This window comes from Panthera onca, chromosome A2 (assembly GCF_046562875.1).
Source record: "Panthera onca isolate mPanOnc1 chromosome A2, mPanOnc1 haplotype 2, whole genome shotgun sequence".
Lineage (NCBI taxonomy): Eukaryota > Metazoa > Chordata > Mammalia > Carnivora > Felidae > Panthera > Panthera onca.
In genome coordinates this window covers 99258389-99280899 of record NC_138340.1, presented here as the reverse complement: position 1 = coordinate 99280899, position 22511 = coordinate 99258389, and the positions used below count along the sequence as shown (strand labels likewise).

The 22511-nt window shown below is 41.4% G+C and overlaps 1 protein-coding gene across 5 annotated transcripts in view; it reads left to right on the top strand.

Moving 5' to 3' along the window:
• SLC25A13 (solute carrier family 25 member 13) overlaps window positions 1–22511 on the top strand; it is a 183931-nt gene that overhangs the window by 32363 nt on the left and 129057 nt on the right. For 2 of the 5 annotated variants that reach the window (XM_078442205.2, XM_078442213.2), the window contains one exon: window positions 7518–7660. The exons of 1 other annotated variant lie outside the window; for it this stretch is intronic. In XM_078442205.2, the coding sequence (XP_078298331.1) occupies window positions 7518–7660 (143 nt within the window). Of the gene's footprint in view, window positions 1–4761; window positions 4972–7517; window positions 7661–22511 lie in introns of those variants that run through there. 2 more of the 5 variants (XM_078442218.2, XM_078442235.2) reach the window with 2 other exon arrangements.

Below are 22511 nucleotides of genomic sequence, written 5' to 3'. Positions count from 1 at the left end.
GGTTTAGCAATAGTTGTGGGCACCCTTCTGACAGGAAATGGGGACAGCTCAGAGTGTCTTAATAGGTGGCGCATCGTGGATACCTACTGGTCTTTTGGCACGATTTGGTGGAAAGGCTCCAGGTAAAAGCTGTGTCTACCTTTTGAGGCCACATGGCAGCTGGCGAGGTTAGTTTAAGATCCTACTTCGGAACAACGTGTCTTTTCCAGCTGCTCCATGTCAACAGCAGGCAGGTCTATGGTGGAGGCAAATATTGGTCAGGGAGACCAAAGGAGGGTAGGAATTGCATGCAGAGTTCTGGAGAGTCACCTGTGAGATTTCTGTGGATGTGGGTCTGAGGGCTGGGGTGGAGTCTTTGGGACCAGCTAGGGAAGTGCTGTCTTCTCTTGGGGTGGCTAAGACAACGTAGCTTTTGAGTGAGAGTGTGGCTTTGAGTCCAAGGGGACAATGGGGCCAGGAAGGGGGGCAGGGGCTGTCTGTGAAGAAAACAGCGATCAGCAGTTTCTGGAAAGGATTGTGGATCTGGCAGAGGTTCGGGTGATCTCATAGGGCCTGGGCAGTGTAGTACCAACACAAATCCACCTTGGCTCAGCATGCGGGGGATCTCTTGTTTACCATCTGGCACAGATGGTGTTGTGGTGGGAGGAGAATAGGGATCGGGCTTGTGGGGGCTGTGCCAGGCACGTCTCCACTGTGGCTGGTCTTTCTAGTTATGTATGGATCAGCAGTAAGCACTCTATAAACCTAACTACTTTGCTGACTCTCTGTGACTTTTTCCTGACTTTTCTTCCTAACAAATACCCTACCTTCTGTGTATTAAACTAGTTAGAAGATGCTTCTGTAGGGGCGCCTGGGTGGCTCAGTTGGTTAAGCAACCGACTTTGGTTCAGGTCATGATCTCGCAGTTTGTAGGTTCGAGCCCTGTGTCGGGCTCCGTGCTGACAGCTCAGAGCCTGGAGCCTACTTCAGATTCTAGGTCTCCCCCTCTCTCTACCCCTCCCCTGCTCACGCTCTGTGTCTCTCTCTCTCTCAATAATAAATAAATTAAAAAAAAAAAAAAAAAAAAAAGAAGATGCTTCTGTAGCTTGGGGGAAGTAGACCTCTGGACCAGATGTGCCAATAGCAGGGAGTTGGCAACTGCGGAGGTCAGAGAGAGCCAGAGGATCTGGGAGAGAGAAGGAAAGCGGGGTCCTGGAGGACTGCACTGGGCCCAATTCTGACTTATTTTGTTTTATCCTTAAGAACGGTTCAAATCAATGCCACTTTCTTCTTTCTTTTTTGGAGGGGAGTTGCTTACTGTGTGTTAAGTACAGTGTTAAGCGTTGGGGATATAAAGATGCATAATTCATGGCCCCTGCCATTTACTATTTCACTGTGTGTGAGTGTAGAAAAAGGCCATAACATGGTTGATAAGCATTATATGGCCTTAATTAGTAGGAAGCTGATGTGGGGCTAATTACATCTTGCTAGCAAGGGTCATTGAAGTTACAGAGAGGTTGTGGTGTCTCAGCTGGGCTAGACAATGAGTAGGTACTTATCAGATGGAGGAGGTAGTGGAGCGTTGTGGGGCAGAGGAAGACTGTTCTGGGCAGAGGAAACAGCAGGTGTGAAACAAAGGTTTCACTCAAAGTTCTGTGAGAGTGCCAGGTGGAGGGGTGGGCTGCAGCACAGGCCCCTGGGCAGTGCACTGGGATGGTCAGTAGGACGGGACTTGGTATAGGGCACTCCTAGCCCGAGGCATTTACTATGCAGCCTGTTCTGGTGATAAGTGGGTGGTAACATTTTGTCTGGGTGTGGAAGTTGAAGTCTAGGTGTGCTCAGTTTTGCTTCTAACCTAAATGTTGACATGTGTTTTTTTGCCTGCCTAATACTTCTGGTGCTGCTTCGTGTTAATTTGGACAGATGTACTGAGTGCTTACAGTTTAAATAAAGCACCCAGAAACTTTGCAGTGTGTAGGATGTGCAAAATAAGTATAAGCTGGGACCATGTCTTCAAGGAGATCAGCTTGTATACAAGAGGCCAGATTTACAGGCATGCAGCAGGTAAGAAAGAATGTAGGTTGGCCTACAGGTATGTGGTTTAAAAATGCCACAGGAAACGGAGAGAGTGGTCCCCGTGGTGGGGCGTGGTCAGAGGAGGCTCCTTGGAGAGGGAACTTGGGGAGCCCCGGGATGAGTGGGGCTGGAGAGGCAGGGAGGAGGGCAGGTGGGGAGTTCCAGGGGAGAGGGCCACATTTGACAGAAGGCCCGGAAATGGGTTTGGGAGCAGACAGCCTCTCCAGGTTGAAGGATTCTTGCTCCTTCTTCAAATGTTTATTTAAATTCAGCCTTGTGCCAGGGAGTCTGCCAAGCATTACAGGGTGTGGGTGACAAAATTAGAAAGATAATTGGGAATTTGGCGTGTCTGCTGAACAATAGGAAGCCATCGGAGGTTTTCCGAGTCATCCAGTGACACTGGCAGGATGGGTTTGAGATGTGGTTGGTACTGCAGGCCCGTGAGTTTGGCAGTGTTGGGTGCAACCCTGGTGTGAGGCCCTAAAGACTTGATTGGGGTTGTGGCGGCAGGGGAAATGGCGAGTGGGCAAGGTAAAGACATTTTGAAGGACTGCTTGATGAAAATGGTCTTGTGTGATGAGTGAGAGGGAACAGGGGATAAATATGACCATTGGATATACCGTCTGGGTGAGAGAGGTGCCAGTAATTAAGAATGGGGAAATTGAGAAGGAAACCATTAGCTCAAGGGAGACCAAAGCGGGTGATACCTAGCGTTTACAAGTACAGAGGTGGATGTAGCTGAATGCCTCTAGTGTAAGATGTGGGAGGTGGGAAAACTGGGTAAAGGGACTAGACAAGGGGAATAGGCCATATTACAGTTTGTAATAATAATACATAGTGGGTTGCACTCGGGTTTTTATAATGATTCTATGTCAACAAAACATGTGTATTTAAAATTTGTGTTAACAAAATTGGAAAAACTTCTTTTTTGAAAACTATTGAAGTAAAAACCTTTATATTCATTGACAAAAATTGAAAAAGCACAAGTGTGTAAAGAAAAGTAACTTGTGATTCCACCCAATAGATACAATCTATGTTTATATATAAATGTGTATTTTATATACCTATCTCTCTGTATTTCTGTCTCTGTGTATGTATGTAAATCTTTTTTTCCTTAACAGGAGAAAAAATACCATTTTATCCAGTTTTCGTCCTCACCTGACGCGTTAGGAAACCCTCTTCCTGTCATTGATCGCATTTCTACAGTATTTTTAGTGTTGTGTGCCGTTCCACATACAGTGGCTTTACTCTGGCTCATCTAGCGGCTTCCTGTTATTGAAGGCTTAGTTGTCTTGTCTCCTGTGCTAGCAGTAATGCTAGTTCAATACTCTTGAACCTGCATTTTTGCATATAACTTGTGTATGTTTAATCATATTAAAACTTAAAAAAAATTGTAAGGAAGAGAGGCTTCAGGTCACTTGTAAAATCTGTTCCCAAAGAAGAATCCGTGGAAGCTGCGAAGTCCACTCCCCTGACAGGGGCCCCTCTGTTCTCTGCTGCAGGAGCAGTGGAGCACCTTTGTCAATATATTCTTATTATGATCGGTCTATCAATTTGGAGGAACAACCTTTGATATTTTTACTATAATCACAAAGCAGACTACTCCAGCCTCGGTGATGAGCTGGTTTTGCAAACTGAAGGAAACTGTTTTCTGTGTTCAGATTAACATGTTCTTACATTTACAAAATTATTTATCACTTCCAAAAAATGACGCAGAAAATATCTCAATGGTTTTCTTTTTTTTTAATGAAAACTATTGAGGTATGAATCAAGTGCACAAATCATGAATGTACTGCTCCATTAACATTCACGAAGGTAGCACACCTATGGAACCAGCACCCCAGGAGCCATCTGATGCCCCTTCCAGTCACTACGCACCCCTCCTAAGGGTAACCAGTTGTTTGGCTTTCAACTTTATGTAAATGGAATCATACACCATGTTTTCTGGTGTCTCATTTCTTTTGCTGTTGCTCTAGTTCAGATTCATCCTCATTGTTGTGTGTGGTTGTTTATTTTCGTTGCTGCATTATATGCCGTTGTGTGACTGTCCTACAGTAGTTCATTTACATATCCTACCATTGGTTGACATTTGAGTTATTTTTCATCTTTTTGCTATCCAAAATAATGCTTCCGTGGACATTAAAATGCTAAAGTACGTTTTTATTCTTTCTATATATGTATATACATATGTGTGTATGTACATATACATAAACACCACATATGTATATATACACACGTTTATTTTAGACATACTTGTGATTGAAATTGCTGTTTCTATGGTTGTCTGTTCAGTTAGAGTACATATTCCCAAGCAGCATTCTAAAGTGGCTTAACAGTTTACTCTTATAACACCAGTGTATGAGAATTGCATTTGCTCCACATTTTTGCCGACACTTGTTATTATTTTTTAATTATTCTGTGTATGAGTTAGAGGTATGGCATTGTGATTTTATTTCGCACTTTCAGTAGAATTTTTTTTAGGGGTCAGCAGCTTGACAATGATTCTAAAGGTCATTTCGGGGAAAACCAAAGAGTGATCATGGCCCAGAAAATTCCCAGGACGGAAGTAGTGTGTGCCTTCATTCGACAGATATTTATTGAACATGTTTCACTCTCTGCCTGCCACCAGTCCGGGATGTTGAGGATGCTGCAGTGAGAAAGGCAGGAGAAAATCTTGCCCTGACAGAGCTTTCCCTCTAATTGTAGCAATTAAGATGCATGTAATCTTGCAAGGATTCCTGGTGCAGGGATGACAAGAACTGTCAGCCTGTCCGGCATTCCTCCCTGGAATTTGGTGGCCACCTCGGAGGAGAGCCTCTTTCTACCTTAGGGAGCCATTCATTGCCAACTGGTCAGAACTGGTGTTGAAGATGGACTTACTTGCCAAGCTGTTCCCTGATGACCATATGATAATCAGTATGTGTTGAACATGTCATAAGAATGATTTCATTTGTGCTCCTGGGACAACCGAGAAATTAAGTGGGGAAAACTAAAGTTGAAGGATCCTGACCTCAAACCACGTGAAAAATCAAGTATCAATGTATTGAAACTTAAAAGATAAACCTACTTGAAAAAAGCCCAGAGAAAATATGGGTGAATATTAGTCTTGAGATGAGGAAGGCCTAGTTTCTAGACTTAGAAGTAATAGAAGGAATTGCAAAGGTGGAAAAAAATCTGTAGACTCAATTATATAAAAATACCAAACTGGAAAAATGCTTGCAACAAATCTGAGAGACAAAGGACGGGAGAAAGGGCATGGTCCAGCACTGCTGGTGGGAGTGTAAATTGGTACAATCTTTTCTGGAGAGCAGTGTGATAATAAGTATCAAGAGCCTTCAAGTTCCTCTCCTTTGACTCAACAATTTCTCTTCCAGAAGTCTACCCTTTGAAGATTGTTAGGAATTCGGATAATTGTTATGTGCAAAGCCAGTTACCTTAGCTTTATTTAGAAATAACCTAAACATCTACTGGTGGGAGAAGAGTGAAATTGCATTTTAAATAAATTAATTATTCACCACTATAAGCAAACATAGGTATAAGTCTAAATCATAGGATCGCTGTAATAATTAGCAGCAACATTCCCTTTATATTTCTTGTCCTCTTTTGCCTCAGGAAAATCAAAATCTAATTCTTCTGCATTTCCAAAAAGCCATTTCAATGCTAACTGAAGAATACTGGGATTCTTGGACCATTTTTGAGCTTTTCTTTTGTACCATGCTAGAAAATGTTAAAACTGATAATACAGAACATTTATAAAGTGCTTGTTGTGTGTAGCACATTGTGCTAAGTACATTACATGATTATTCATTTATTTCTAGCATCAACTTTATGAAGCAGGTAATGTTGTTACCCCCATTTCATAGGTCAGGAGCTAGAGACCCAGAAAGCTTTACTTCCCTGAAGTCGTACAGGTGGCAAGAGGTAGAAGCAGAGCTCGGTGCAGGCTCAGCCCAGGCCTGAGGGACTCCAAAGCTTGTTACTGAGTATCTAAGCAAGAGTTTATCCTGCATTGGAATTAAAATGTAGAAATAACAAGGGACTTTTAAAAACAATTTTTATATTTATTTATTTTGAGGGGCGGAGAGAGGGAGAGAGAGAGAGGGAGAGAGAGAGGGAGAGAGAGAGAGGGAGAGAGAGAGAGACTCCCAAGCAGACTCCTCGTTGTCAGCACAGAGCCCGACGTGGGGCTCAATCCCATGAATGGGGAGATCATGACCTGAGCCTAAATCAAGAGTTGGTCACTTAACTGACTGAGCCACCCAGGTGCTCAGAAACGGTTTTAATGGGACTTGCTGCTGGAGCTGCAGAGGGAGTGGAGGTGCTGTCATTGGCACTTCACACCACTGTGCTCCCCACATCGTCCATTGTGGTTCCTGTCACCCATCCAGCCTTGTTCTTCCTGTAGCTCACAGTCCTCACTCCCCTACCCCCAAATCGCTCTTCTGTCCCCAGGATCAAGAGGTCCTCTCCTGCTCCATAAGGATACCATATGATCCCATGTTGTTTCTCAGCACTTCCCACGGCCCGAGGGACTCCACGGAACAGGAATGAACAGGTTCCCGCTTTCAGGAGTTGGACTGTGTCGCCAAGGCAAGAGGAACACTGTGAACAGGCATTGGGTGCCACCTGTCTCTCGTTGACCACTTCCACTCTAGAGCACCCTTTCACATATTCTTCTGTGAAATCCCACAGGAAACCATGCAGTTCATAGTTTGCTTTCTAGTTTAGCCTGTTTGTCCTCCTTTCCTGCATTATTGATGCCCTTGAAACAGGAATAGGGGCAAAAGAATTAGGTCGTTTCCATCCATGATTTTATAATTAATTGTTGTTTTTTTTTTTTTTCTATGTCCTTGCCAAAAACAAGATGTAATTTGTTTTTCCAAATTTCTGTAAGCCAGAAATTTTCATTCTCATTCTCGGCACTGATGACGTTTGGGGCTGGATCACTCTGGTGTAAGGGGTCACCCTGTGCCTTGTAGATGTTTAGCAGCTTCCCTGACCTCTACAACTAGATGCTAGGAGCATCCCACCCCCCTGGTTATGACAGTCAGAATTTGTCATCAGACACTGTCAGATGTTTCCCTGTGAAGAAAAATAGAAACAATGGAGGAAGTGCCAAGCTAGAGAACACCCTCCCATCTCCTGCCCACCAAAGACAGGTAACATATAGAAAAGACTGGTCCTCATAGGTGGACTTGGCTATTAGGGGACATTGGTGTTTGTAAGCTGGACAGTCAAGCTAACCTGCCCTCAGTTGAGAACCACTGTTATGAACCTAAATCTTGGCAGACTTCATGTGTTTTTGTTTTTTCTATGAAGTGTTGGGAAATAACTGTCCTTGGGAAGAGTAGATTATCTTATGTGATGTTTTATCCTTTGAATATTTTCAGCTTTTTCAAATATTGATCTCATGATTATATGCTTTTGAGGGTAAAATATCTTTTCTCTTTTTTCCTATACAGTATGCAAGCATTGAAAAAAATGGTGAATTTTTTATGTCTCCCAATGACTTCGTCACTCGATATTTGAACATTTTTGGAGAAAGCCAGCCTAATCCAAAGACTGTGGAACTTTTAAGTGGTGTAGTGGATCAGACCAAAGATGGGTATGTTGGTCATTTTATTTATTTTTTTGTTCAACAGAGCTTTCTGTTGTTTTAAAGATTAAGAAGTCACTGAATACCTTCCCATCTCTTAAAAGCATTTTCTCTATTAGAATTAATTCATTATTTTAGAAATAATACCTTTAACATTTCTTTTAAAGTCCTTATCACAATTGACGATTCTGTGTGTGTTTTTTTTTTTTTTTTGACGGTAAAGTGGCTTATAGTTCCAGAGACTTTTTAAAAAAATTTTTTTTTTTTAATGTTTGTTTATTTTTGAGACAGAGAGAGACACAGCATGAGCAGGGAAGGGGCAGAGAGAGAGGGAGACACAGAATGTGAAGCAGGCTCCAGGCTCTGAGCTGTCAGCACAGAGCCCGACGCAGGGCTTGAACTCCCGAACTGTGAGATCATGACCTGAGCTGAAGTCAGATGCTTAACCGACCAAGCCACTCAGGCACCCCCCCAGAGACTTTTTTTTTAACATTTGTTTATTTTTGAGAGACAGAGAGAGACTGAGTGGGGGAGGGGCAGAGAGAGAGGGAGACAGAATCTGAAGCAGGCTCCAGGCTCTGAGCTACCAGCACAGAGCCCAACGTGGGGCTCAAACCCAGGAACCATGAGATCATGACCTGAGCTGAAGTCAGATGCTTAACCAACAGAGCCACTCAGGCGCCCCTATAGTTCCAGAGACTTACTATAGTTGATGACTGGTGTGAGATATACCAGAGTGTTTGTATCTATACTGGTATTTTTCAAGGGAACTGTAAAAATTGTGAGTAAATGTAAAACATAGCTCTATGAACATAACTTTTCTATGATCTTTCCCTCTGCTCAAATAACTTTTGAAATCTTCCATATGATTAAGTCATATGAATCTAACAGACAGAATAATAGGATGATTCCAAATCTCCAAGAAAGGTATTCTACCCAAGCTGGAAGAAAGAGACAGACCATCTAAAATTAAATGATTCTTTGCAAAAGGCCTTTGGGTTTTTTTTCCCCCTACCAGTGTTCTCACATTTTAAAAATGAGCTTTTCCTGATTTTGCTTAAGATTGCAGTTGGCATTTACCATTAGGTGCAGAATTTTGAGCTCCAAACTCTTACTAATACAAATAACAACATCTCCTAAGAGCCACATATTTTTTTTAATATGAAATTTATTGTCAAGTTGGTTTCCATACAACACTCAGTGCTCATCCCAAAGGTGCCCTCCTTAATACCCATCACCCACTTTCCCCTCCCTCCCACCCCCCATCAACCCTCAGTTTGTTCTCAGTTTTTAAGAGCCTCTTATGCTTTGGCTGTCTCCCTCTCTAACCTCTTTTTTTTTTTTTTTTTTTCTTCCCCTCCCCCATAGGCTTCTGTTAAGTTTCTCAGGATCCACATTAAGAGTGAAAACATATGGTATCTGTCTTTCTCTGTATGGCTTATTTCACTTAACACAACACTCTCCAGTTCCATCCACGTTGCTACAAAGAGTCATATTTCATTCTTTCTCATTGCCACGTAGTATTCCATTATGTATATAAACCACAATTTCTTTATCCATTCATCAGTTGATGGACATTTAGGCTCTTTCCATAATTTGGCCATTGTTGAGAGTGCTGTTATAAACATTGGGGTACAAGTGCCCCTGCGCAACAGCACTCCTGTATCCCTTGAGTAAATTCCTAGCAGTGCTATTGCTGGGTCATAGGGTAGGCCTATTTTTAATTTTTTGAGGAACCTCCACACTGTTTTCCAGAGTGGCTGCACCAATTTGCATTCCCACCAACAGTGCAAGAGGGTTCCCGTTTCTCCACATCCTCTCCAGCATCTATAGTCTCCTGATTTCTTCATTTTGGTCACTCTGACTGGCGTGAGGTGATATCTGAGTGTGGTTTTGATTTGTATTTCCCTGATGAGGAGTGACGTTGAGCATCTTTTCATGTGCCTGTTGGCCATCTGGATGTCTTCTTTAGAGAAGTGTCTATTCATGTTTTCAACACACATTTTCTACATACAAATATATGCACACACATAATTTTCTTTTTTGGTTGTGCCATTTGATTATAAATTGCAGACATCATGATAGTTTAGCATCTATCTTTTAAGAATAAGAACGTAGGAGAACAAGAATAAGTAGGAGACCACGTAACTGCCATACCATAATCTTTTAGGAGAATTAACAGTAATGTGAAGTATCTTCAAAATTCCAGTCTGTATTCCAGTATACTGGATCTCTCCACCTCCCTCCCACTTCAAATGGCTCATTGTGGTTTTGTTTTGTTTTCTTTTTAAATCTAGGATCCAGACAAGGTTCTTGTACTACCTTTATTTGTTTTATCTCTTTTAATCTAGAACAACCTTCTAATTTTTTTTCATGATATTGGCTTTTAAAACCTGGGCCAGTTGTTTTATTGAAGGTTCCACATTCTGGACTTGCCTGATTGCTTCTTCAGGCCTGGATTCACGTTAAGGGGCAGGTTAGGAGAGATCCTGTACTTTCTGCTGTACCTCGTCAGAAACATGTTGCAGCATCAGTGATGCTAAGTTTGATTGCTTGGTTAGGGTGGCGTCCCCCCAGATTGTATATTTATGATAATTTTTGTTTGTAATTAATGAACAGATACTTTGAGGACATGTGCATATCCTGTTTCTCAGCAACTCTTCATCCACTAGTGTTAGCATCCACAATGATCGTTTCCTGAATCGGGTATCACATTGTGGTGATTTTTCTAATTCTGTCATTTCTCCTATATTTATTGTCTAGCACTCTTTGTTAAGGAAAAGTTTTCTCTCCTCTACCCCGTTTTCTTTCTCTCTTCTTACCAGTATAAATTCGTGGAAGTTTTCATTTTAAATTCAGTGTATTATAATCTATTACTATTATTCTCTTAGATGCTCAGATTTGGCAAGGGGGGGGCCCTTGGGCCTAGCTCCTTTGCCCTCGTCTTTGAGTGCTCTTTGCTTTTAGGCAAATCAGCCATTCTAGGCTCTGGGTGGGTGTTTCTGCCTCTAACCTGGGAATCACTGTTCTCTTCAAGAAGTCCTGGTTCCTTTAGATTGGGAATGGTGCTTAGAAACTGAGAGCTGGGCACTGGCTTGTTGTTACAAGGTTGTTACTACTTCTCTGTCTTCTCAGTAAAAAGAACAGAGAAATATACTTTAAAAAATCAAAAGTTCATAATGACATTTCCTATTTAAATTTAACATTACAGGATTTTTTTTTCTTACATTTTTAACTCAGTGAACATTTTGGTTCCTAATTATATTAATATATTTATGGATATTAACTTCTATAATTGTGATACCTTCTAATTTTTTTTTCCCATCTCTATCACCATTAACATACATGCTTTTCCTATTTACTTTTGTATGTACTCTCCAAAAATAATAGCCTTCGATTCAATGAGATAGAACAATGTGTAATATATGTTGTGCATATATATATATATTCAAAATCTTATCACAAATCTCAAATGCTGGCTTTGTTTTCCTGGTTTTGCAGATGAGACAGCTGAGGCTCTTAGTGATCAAGCAATTTGCCCCCAAAAGGTGCCCAAGCTTGTCTGGCTTCAAAGACCTTGACCTTTCCAGTGTCTCAAACTGCCTCTTCTCTCATAATCTCATCATCCTCTTTAACTTGCCATTTTTTTTCAGATTTTGTATTAACTTAAATCTCAGTTTTTCACTGTGACAAAGAAAATGTTAGATGGCCTCAGTCCATTGCCTTGTGACTTTTTTTTTTTTCCCCAGTTGCAGAAACCTGAGTTTCAAAAGGGAAAATAACCACCCATAATCTTTTCATCCCCACACGGTGGTTTAGAGTCTTTTTTAGTATCTTCTATGATTTGTTAACCTGCATCAATATTTTTCATAATCTGAATGAATATTAATTGCAGTTCTTTTATAATCTTTTAGACTATATTAATCAATTTCCATATTTCCATATGCTGTTCACATTAACAGTGTTAAATAGCTTCGTAGTCTATGAGATTACATACCAACCATACTCTATGAAATCATGCCCTTACAGAGTTGTTTCAGTGTCTAGTTTTCCTTTTGTTTAATTCCTTTGAAAGAACTTAGAGCTGTTCTTGGACACAAGGGTAGAAGTATTTTAAGTTTCACCATATGTAGTGTGGTGATTCTTTCCAAAAGCACTGATCATGTTGAAGAACTTGTCCAAACTATTTATGCTTTCTGAGCCAGTAGCACGCGGCTGCTGTTTGAGCCGAGACCTGCCTAAGACCCAAGACTGTTCAGATGTTCATGTGCCGTTTTCCCTGACCCTGACCCAAGCTCAGCAGTATTTCCTTCACAAATAGGTATAACCATACATCTGTTCTCAATGTAAAACTGTGAATGCCTTCATTTCCCCTTCCTTTGGAAGCATAGCATTTCTCAAGTTCACAAGTCACAAATCATCTTCCCAAATCAACTACTGTTCTTGAAAAAATTACACGGTGAACCCACATGCTGGCCCATGGAAGCACAGCACATACACCAAACAAAGGGAAAACACTGGCATGGGCTCCATTTGGCCAGGCTCTCTTTGGGTGTAATGACATCTCTTGCCTGGCCAGAGGGATTCTAGTGCATAATCTTTTTCAAACTTGAAAAACTGTTTGTAGATTGGTAACTTTAAGATATCAAAATAACGGCAGCTGTGCTGACCCAGATGTCATGGTGAATTGAAATAGTCATTTTTAGGTAGATAATGGTCCACCAGCTGTGGTTTCTGGAGTGGATAAGCCAGGTCCTGCATATTTTAATATCTCCAGTGTCTGATCCAGTATCTGGCCTCTGGTTCACAGCAATTTGTTGACCAAATATGAGTAAATCTACTAAGAAGTATTTACTCCCTTAAATTATGAGAGCCCAGGAATATTGAGGAATGGAAGTTCTAGTTCAAATTCTAGGTTACTCACTGTAGTAGCTGAATAGTGTCCACCTGGAGATGTCAAGTCATAATCCCTAGAATTGGAAATGTGACCTTATTAGGAAAAAAGTGTCTTTGCAGATGTGATTACATTAAGGATCTTGAAGAGAGCACCCTGGCTTATCCATGCCTTAAATGCTGTAAGTATTCTTTTAAAAAAAATTTTTTTTTAATGTTTTTATTTTTGAGACAGAGAGAGACAGAGCATGAGCAGGGGAGGGGCAGAGAGAGAGGGAGACACAGAATCCGAAGCAGGCTCCAGGCTCTGAGCTGTCAGCACAGAGCCTGACACGGGGCTCGAACTCATGGACTGTGAGATCATGACTTGAGCTGAAGTCGGACGCTTAACCGACTGAGCCACCCAGGTGCCCCTGCTGTAAGTATTCTTATAAAAAGTAGAGAGACGTGATACAGACATCAGGGCTACCAGCAGCTGGAAGAGGCAAGGAAGGATTCTCCAGTGAAGAGTCTCCCTTTGGTGGGTGTGCAGCCCTGCTGACACCTTGCTTCTGGACTTCTGGTCCCCAGAACTGTGACAGAATGAATTTCTGTTGTGTGGAGCACCCTAGTCTATGGTAGTTTGTTACAGCAGCCCCAGGAGACTAATACCCTAACATAGCTCTTTTCTCCGTGGTTCAGAAAGTCTGTACTTGCAAAGAATATGCGGGGGATGGAAACCAAATAGCCTGATTCTGAGCAGTTTTTTTTTCCAGTAGTAACTTTTGGCTAGATCCCGACATTTTCCAGGCAGAAACCTCTGCTGCAAACCCTCTCTGTGAGGGCACAGTCCCTCTCTGGAGGCTTCACTTATGTATAGGGTTGGGCTGAACTCTAGGCATGGAAGCTTAAACATCTGTGCACTGCTAGAATTTATGGTAAAGGGATTCGGATTTTCTGGAGCACTCTTGGTTTTGATTCAGTGTTTCACTGGGTAGTGACTTGGTCAGACTTCCGTTCTGTGAGCTGCTTGCTCATATTCTGTAATGCAGAGGCTGGCATACCAGGAGCACAGAAAGTGCAGAGCATAGTGGAGGGAAGTACATAGGAACTTGTACTTCATACTAAGGATTGTAGGCCTTTATTTTGAGAGCAATGAAGAGCCATCAAAGGTAATTTGAGTCTTGGCCTAATGTGCCTGTCTTACAGCCCACATATATTCTCTGATTTCACCTGTCCCCACCTCTCTTCTAATTGCCTGTTGTGTTTAGATTCCCCAAATTCCATTCTTTTAATAGATTTAATAATGGGTTTAATCAATTTGTGAAATTCCTTGAGAGAGATGATAAGAAACTTTGAATGCCCAGTCCTGGAAGCCTTTTGTGTGGTGGACCTCATGGGTAAGAAGGGCCTGTTGCAGCATTTGAAGAGAAAGGAGAGGAGGAAAGCAAGGAGGAAGAGGAGTAGAAGGACTTCTAGGGCCCAGACCCTCTTACTTTAGCTAAACAGTATGAACTCTGTGCTTGACTTTGGATTTGTCTGTATGGTTTTTGATGTGTGTTTTAGATTTCTCATCATTATGTTTTTGTTTAAAATGGGAATGAAGGGGTTTTTTTTTGTGTATCATCCAAGGGTAATTTTTATACATTATTCACACAACTATCTACCAAGAGCAAGTAAAAATAAATTTTATGTGTGTCCCTTTCAGCTTTGCAAACATGTTTTCTGTTTGTTGTTTATTATTAACTGATATCTCACTAGAGACAGCTGGGACTCAAAAGCTGTTTTTCCTAGTACGTGACCTTCTTACTCGGGGAGACTAAGTGGGGGCCAGAATAAGCTGGATGTGTTTGGGTGCCTGGTCTCTTGGGCTCAGGATGCTCACTATCTAGTATAAACTGACCCCTGTCTGTGTGGGTGGGCCTTGGCCAGCTCTGGCATCTAATCGGTTTGCTGAGATCATATGTATGAATTTAACACATACACGTTTTCCATCTCAGGCGTGGAACTTCTTTGCACTCCATGCAAGAATAGAAGTTGGCTCTTCTTTTGAAAAAAGGAATATCACTGGAATCTTCTCCTGAAATCATTATTGCACTATATGCTAAGTTGGATGTAAATTAAAAAAGAAAAAAAGGAAGATCAGAAACCTTGATTTCTTTTTTTTTTTTTTAATGTGTGTTTATTTATTTTTGAGAAAGAGAGGCAAAGAAAGAGAATCCCAAGCAGGCTCTGTGCTGGCAGTGCAGAGCCTGACATGAGGCTCAAACCCACAAACCAGGAGATCATGACCTGAGCTGAAATCAAAAGTCGGACACTTAACTGACTGAGCCACTTAGGCGTCCCAGAAATCCTGATTTCTTAATGAGCTGACATGTCCCTTTTACCACCATCTCAGTCCCCGCTCCAGGGACAGTGCCAAGTGGGGAATTTGGTGCGGTACACCTGTCCTCCTGTATCCCAGGTGTCCTAAGGCGAGCTCAGGGAGGACAGAAACCCCCTGTGGAGTGGAAGGGCAAAAGCTCCCTTGATCCTGATTTTCATTACGAATACAGACCATGAAAGCCTTCTGACCTTTTGGTTTATTGAATCAAAATGATAGCAATATAGTCAGCAAAGAATTGCTTTCTCTTCAGAGTACAGAGAATCATTCCTGGGCCAATTCTCATTTTGAGGCATAAGGAATAAGGGTGTTAAAGAAGAAACAGTAAAAAAGAAATTGATGATTTAAAAATGTGTGACTATATAAATCAAGTCTGTTCTCTGCCTTTCCCATGTTTGATCTTAATCTGAGGGAAAAAAAAAAGTATGGCCTTTAAATACTTCACAAGGTGAAGGAGGATATAATAATGTTGTTGATGATAAAATCATTTTTATATACCTGTTTTCACTTTGTGAGGTTGTTGCGATGAAATCCAGGCCTTGGCCACACGCTGGGAGTTAATGAGGTTTACAATTGGCAATGCTTAAAGAGTATTAGGGTAATGTATTTAAATATCAGCAGTTCATAGTCTGAAATGCTCATCTGTCAAATATAATCCAGAATCAATAAGAGGAGGTCTTTCAATTTGCTAATGAGGAGCGTTTTCTACATACTGGGGTGGACACGGATTTCAGATAAACACCTGAAATTCATAAGCTATAGAATTAAGCAAAGGCATCTCTTTCATTAAAAAAACTTGATAATAATCAACAGCAGTCACCTGAGAAGCTTAAATTTTCTTCTTAGTCATCAGACTCCCAAATTAACCTACCAAAACAAAAAGCCTCATTAGCAGCTCTCATTGAATCAGTGTTATTTTTTTCTTTCTCTCAAGGTGTCTGATTAACCCCCTTTCTTTTTGCATTTCTCACTTTGTGTTAATATTTGATGTCTGAAATCATAGGGGGGTGCGTGCGATGTGGTGGCTAGACGGTGTCTGCAAGGAGCAAATTAAAAAGAATTCTTAAAAAGGTTTGTATTATGTCGCTGGTATATTAGAAAACCTTTAGGAATGTCAGGTGCCTGGGTTTATTTTTCTTTTTAATTCGGGAAAAGGTTGATTAATGACTGGGTGTTGATTTCACTTCTCATTCATATGTAGGGACATCCCTCCTCCTCTTCCCCCCATCTTCTCTTACATACCAAATGCAGCCCCTCTTTTGGAGAGTGTGGCTGTCAAGGGAAGGTGAGAAGTGGGGGCCATTCCTGTAGGGGAAAGGGGAGTTTTGGACAGATGACAGCATGACGTAAGCTCAGGGGAATGACTGTACAGTGTGGAGATCTGACACATAAGAGAGAAAAGGAAGAAATTCTAGTGCATTGTCTGAGGAGGAGGTGCGGTCTTGTGAGAACTGGGTGAGTTCATCCAGAACAGCTCTTCTCAAAGTGTGGTCCCTGGGAGCCTCTGAAAACCTTTTGAAGGAATCCGTGAGGTCAGAGCTGTTTACATAATAATACTCAGAGTCACATCTGCCTTTTTCTAAAAGTGGTGAGTAAAACTTGTGAAGCCTTAACACCAGTTAAGGAGTGCCACCAAGCCAAATGAGAGGAGGGAGTAGTCATGCTCTTTGCTAGCACACATTTGCAGTGACAGTAGTGATGAGGAGGTTAATTCCACTTCAGAATGGCCTTGGAGAAGCAGTATAAATCATTGATTTTTATTAAGTCTCACCCTTGAGTACACATAATTTGAAAATGCTGGGTGACTAAATGGGAAATAGGCATAAAGAATTGCTGCTGGTTATTGTCATGTGGTTGGTCGTCTGAGGAAAAGCGTTTGAGCAGTTGATTTGAGTTGCTAGCTGAGCTAGGCATTTTTTTTTTTTTTCACAGAACGCTGTTTTTATTTGAGAGAAAATTTTCATGTGACAGCTTCCCAATGCTTAGACTTTTCTGATGTAATTAGTGGGGGATATTAATGAATGTGAGTTTTTAATACAGTGTAATGAAATGTGCCAACATTTCGAAGATTGGCATAACTTAGTGACAGTATTTGCCAGCTGTCCAGTATAGGATGTTTCAAAATCATGCACGGGTGGAAGATGTATTCACAGTGCATGACAGACCTATGGATTTTAATGTAAGAGTGGGATACTGTTTCAGATTCCACATTGTAACTAATCTGTAAGGAACTATCACTTGTTAGGATTTGGTGGTGTTCTGTAGAATAGCCACAGTGATCTGAAAAGGCTGCTGAAATACTCCTTCCTTTTCTAACTATGAATCTGCATAAGGGTGAAATCCTTCATATCCCTCTAACAAAACAACGTATTATAGCAGATTGAATGCAGCTTTCTTCCATTAAGTCAGATATTTAAGAGACTTGCAAAGACATAAAATGCTTCTTTTCTCACTACATATTCTGTTTTAGAAAATATAGTTATTTTTCATACAGATATATGTTATTTATATCGCCATGTAGTAGATTTATTCACTTTTAAGTGAATTAATCAATACTTTAAAATTTTGCCTGTTTAATTTTCAATACAGTAAATATGATACATATAACCCACATAAGTAAAAGCTCTTTGGAATCCTCAAAGATTCCTAAGAATGTAAAGGGGCCCTAAGACCCCAAAGTCTAAGAAATGCTGAGCTAGAAAAATGGAATGGCAGGCAAAGTATAGGGCAGAGACGTGTAGATGTGGTGGTAGGATTTGGAGGAAGTTTTCTTCTGGTTTCCTTGGTTCTGCTCTGGGAAATAGATGAGAGGGAGGATGTGGGTTGAGGTACTGGCGGTTTGAGGAGAGAGGAGAATATATTATGGTTCCAGGTCTGGTGCTAACACTTTCCATCCCTTTTCTTATTTAATCTTCATAACAAGTCTTTAAAACAGGTACTTTCATGCCCCACTTATAAAGGGAGGTACAGAATCAGAGTTCAAAGCCACCTAGTTAGTGAATTGCTGGAACTAGAATTTGGACCTAGTTCTTTTTGGCTTGTGCCCAGTCTGCTCTACTGAGCTTTCTACACATAGAGGAGAATATTGAAAATAGAGCTTTGCATGAGAACTCTGCCTGTGTCCTTGCTTAGGAGTTCTGATGCCCTTCGAACGATTCTTAGCCTCCAAGACTCATGATTTGGCCAGCATAACGTGGACTTAAAAGCTCCATGAGCACTACATCAGCTGTCATCCACACCCACAGACCTTTGAAAAACTGCCCTCACATTCTTCACATCTGTTGTTTCTAACCCAGGAATAGTTTTTGGATCACTCTCCCCCTTTCACTCTTAGACTCAACCTTGAGGTCCCGTTGCATACCATATTCTCAGAATTCTTATCTTTCTTTACTGGGCCAACTGAAAATACCAACCCTTCCTCCATATTTTTCGCAGCGTGTGGAGGTGTTCAGAAAATGAAAGAGCCAAAACACGTTCCCTCCCACTTTCTTTGCTTGGTTGTTTAGTCTTGCTTTAGTCTGCACTGGTGGGGTTTAAAACTCGCATCTAAAAGGCTAAAGGAGAGGGAATCATGTGTACGCTCTGTTTCCTGGCTACTTGCACTTCTGTTTCTCTACCCGTGGCAGTGTCCTAGGCACAAGATGTGGCAGTTGCTGAAATAAAGAGTCTTGCACGAAGCTGTGAGGGATTCCTGAAGTGAATCATGAGGAGATTTTAGTGCCTATTAACTTTCCCATTGATTGTGGCATAATTGTCAGTGCGTCACTTCCTAGTAAATAGATTGAGATTCTCTGACTTTAATGAAGGTTTCTGAGGGTAACGTTTCCACCACAATCTGATAAAAAGGTTTTGGGATTTTCAGTCTAGAAGAGTAAGAGATGGCAGAGGATAACTGTTGAACCTGCGTAGAAATTATAGAGTAACTTAGTATCTGTAATAAAGGATGTATAGTACAGTAAAGTAGCCTTGTGTTACAGACCTGAGGGAACCTCAGTACTTAAAAAATCTAGGTTAATTTCATATTTAGTAATTCACTTAACCCATACTTATTGACATTAGCTATGTGCCAGGCATAGTTCTAAACCAAACGGTAAGCAGTATGTTCTGATATAGCAAATGGACAATGTAAACCAATAGATCTATGGTATAGAGGCAGGTAACTGTATGTATGAAAGCACGGGAAGGAGGTGGTGAGTGAGTGCTCAAGGGTGCCATGGTGGATAGGGTGGTCAGGAAAGACCTCTGCAAGATGCCATTTGGGCAGAGACCTCAGTGAGAGCGAGCTATGTGGGAATCTAGGTCTTCAGCTTCTGGGTGGAGGGAATAATAGATGCAGATGAGATAGGAAAGTGTTTGACGCATCTGAGAAGCGGCAGGGGGACTCGAGACTGGCAAAGAGCAGGGAAGTGACGGAAGCCAAAAAGGTATCCAGGGCCAGATTTTATTAGATCTTGTACAATTTTATTCCACGTGTAGTAGAGATCACTGGAGAGTTTGAGCATGGAACTGACATGATGTGAATTAAATGTTGAAAGGATCTCCCTAGCTGATTTATGGGGAATAGAATGAAATGGGCAAGAGTGGAAGAAGGCAAAAGATGGCAGGCTTAGAGTGCCAGTTGTGGAGATGGTAAGAAGTGGTTGAATTTTTGGGTGTTCTTGCTAGATTGGCCTCAAGACTTCTGTAGAACGTGTCATTATTGATGTGCTCGTTACACATACACGCGGAGAGCTAGGCTGTTAGATGTTTGGGTCTGGACTTCAGGGGAGAATCATATTTATCTCATTTTGGTAAGTGGGGGCCCATTTATATTTTCTCCTTAGCCCTTTTTGGTAGGATCCATTTGTATTTGATAGCTTACTTGCTTCCTGGCAAAGCAGAATGTTGTTTTATGGACTTCCTGCTCTGGACCTGGAATTGTCCACTCTTCATGGAGTCTTTATTCTTTTTAATGGGCACTTGTATTTAGAGACCACACTGTAGGCATCACCTGTGCTTCTTTTGGGTTGCCATTGCTTTGAGGCCTTTCCAGTGGCTAATGGGGGAAAAGTTTTCAGTCCACACTGGCATTTCTAACTCAGAGTTAAACAATTGACAAAATTAAATTCAAAGTATTTTTATTCAAAGTATTTGGTTTAACTCTAACTCAGAGTTAAACAATTGACAAAATTAAATTCAAAGTATTTTATTCAATTTCTCTATCATCTCTTTACTCTTTCATTGAAAAACTCTTGGCTACCGGCAACATTCATGGAATTACCTATTTGCAATATGTAGGTTACATTCAAAACTATTAATAACACCAGTATTGCTGCTAACAGATATTGAATGAAGTTTAAGATTCTTTTCAGCTCTGTTTGTGCATAGAATGTGTCTCACTAATTAGTTACAGTAGAAAGACTGTATTCTAAAGTTATTTGAAACAATTCATTCCTCTGTGTGGGTTGGCCACCAACTAGATATATGGTTAGGTTCATTCGTTTCAGTTTGTCTTCAATTTTTAAGGATTGCTTTTTTTCTTTTAGAGTTAATTTAATTTTTGAATATGTAAAACATGTTTCCCAAGTCACAGCTGTATTGACAAAAGCAAGGTATACTCAGAAATCTGACTTAAGATGTCTGCCTCCTTCACCCTATCTCCTCTCTTCCGTTAGAAGAGATAACATCAGATCCTATGGGTTGAGGGCTCAGTCTCACAAGACCACCTCCCTCTGGTTTCACTTTGGATACCAGTTGCAAAGTCCAAGTTGTTAACTGATCACCCATAAATCAGAGGTTCTTATGACCCCCACCTTGAGTTTGGTAATTAGCTAGAGTGTCTCCCAGAACTCTGGAAAACGATTTGCTGTTTACCAGGTTTTTATAAAAGGATATGATAAAAGGGGCACCTGGGTGGATCCATTAGTTAAGCGCCTGCCTCGATTTCAGCTCAAGGCATATTTCACAGTTCGTGAGTTCGAGCACCATGTCAGGCTCCATGCTGAGGTACGGAGCCTGTTAGGGATTCTCTCTCACTTTCTCCCTTTCCCTCTCTCTCTGTCCCTCCCCTGATCACTCTGTCTCTGTCTGTCTCTCAAAATAAATAAACTTAAAAAAATTTTAAAACAAATTAAAAAATGGGATATGATAAAGGATGCAGATGGCCATCTAGATGGAAGAGATGCATAGGCATGGTATGGGGCAGTGGATATGGAGATTCCATGCCCTCCCCCAGAGCTGCCACATGTTCACCAATCTGGAAGCTCTCTGAGCCCTTTTGGGATTTTTATGGAGGCTTCACCCATTTCTAGCACCTCTGTCCTCTCTAGAGAATGGGGGATGAGCTGAAAATTCCAAGCTGTCATCACGGCTTGCTTTTTTCGGTGACCAGCCCCTATTCAGGAACCCACCCAGAGTCATCTTACTAGAACAAACACACTGCTGTCACCCAGGAAGTCCCAAGGGGGTTAGGAGCTCTGTGCCAGGAACAAGGGGCAGGGATCTGTCTCTCTATTTTTTCTGTTCTATCACAGATCTGCATAACAAAATCCAGTGATAATATTCCTCTTCAGGTTAACATATTTTCTCCCTCACACCTTCTGGAAATACTGCTTTCGGGACACCCATCCCATTCTCTTGCCTCCCTGATTATTCTTTCTGAGCCCTGTTTTCAGATACTTCCTCATCTCCCATTCTCAGAGCTCAGTCCTTGGGACTTCTTGTTTCTTCTCACACTTCTTGGTGATCTCATTTCCCTTATCTCATGGTTCTAAATAGTCCATAACTTTTGCTTTTATATCTGTAGCCCTCTCTTCCCGCTTGAACTCCACAGTCCTCTCTGTTCAGCTGCTTCCTTGAGATTTCCATTTGCATGTTTAGCAGGACTTTGGTGGAAACCTCAAGTGTCCTAAACTGGATTCCCGGTTCTTTTCTCCAAAAGCATTCTTCCTTTCTTATTTGCTCTCTCAGGACGTTCTATCTCACAGTTGCTCAGGTCCCAAACTCTGGAGACATCCTTGCTTCCTCCTTTTCCTCTCACACTTCACATTTAGTCTTTCGTCAGATCTACTTGGCTTTACCCTCAAAATATGGTAAAACTCCTTCTCTCCAATTTCTTAGCATGGTGACTAATATCAGCTGCTTCTCAGGTTTCACGATACCAATATAGACAGTACGAAAAAGGAAGGTGCCAGAAAGTTGACCAAGAAAGCCAAAGACCTAGTAGAAGTGTGGGGCAAGTCCAAAAAATGAGAGAAGGTCCAAAGGCAAACTCCAAGACAAGCTCAATTGCTTTGTCTTATTTCCTTAAAGGCAGAGGAGACAAATTATAACAAGTGTCCGACTCCAAGTTCATAACTGCTATGGTCCTCTCTGGAGGGCTGATGATTTGAGGCTCCCTGACCGGAGCATCCCTTGAGGGGAGGTGCTTAGTAGAAGACGCATCTGGTAGGTTGCTAACAAAGAGCCCATGTAACCCGCACTGGGAAAGATAGTGATGCACCAGCTGCTGGTGAAGATGCGTAAAAGCTGCAGCAGGGAAGCAAAGGTACATACCACTGAAGTTCAGCTTCACTTTTCTCTTTTCTTCAAGCTCATCTAAGTGTAAATTTTCAAAAAGAAAACTGT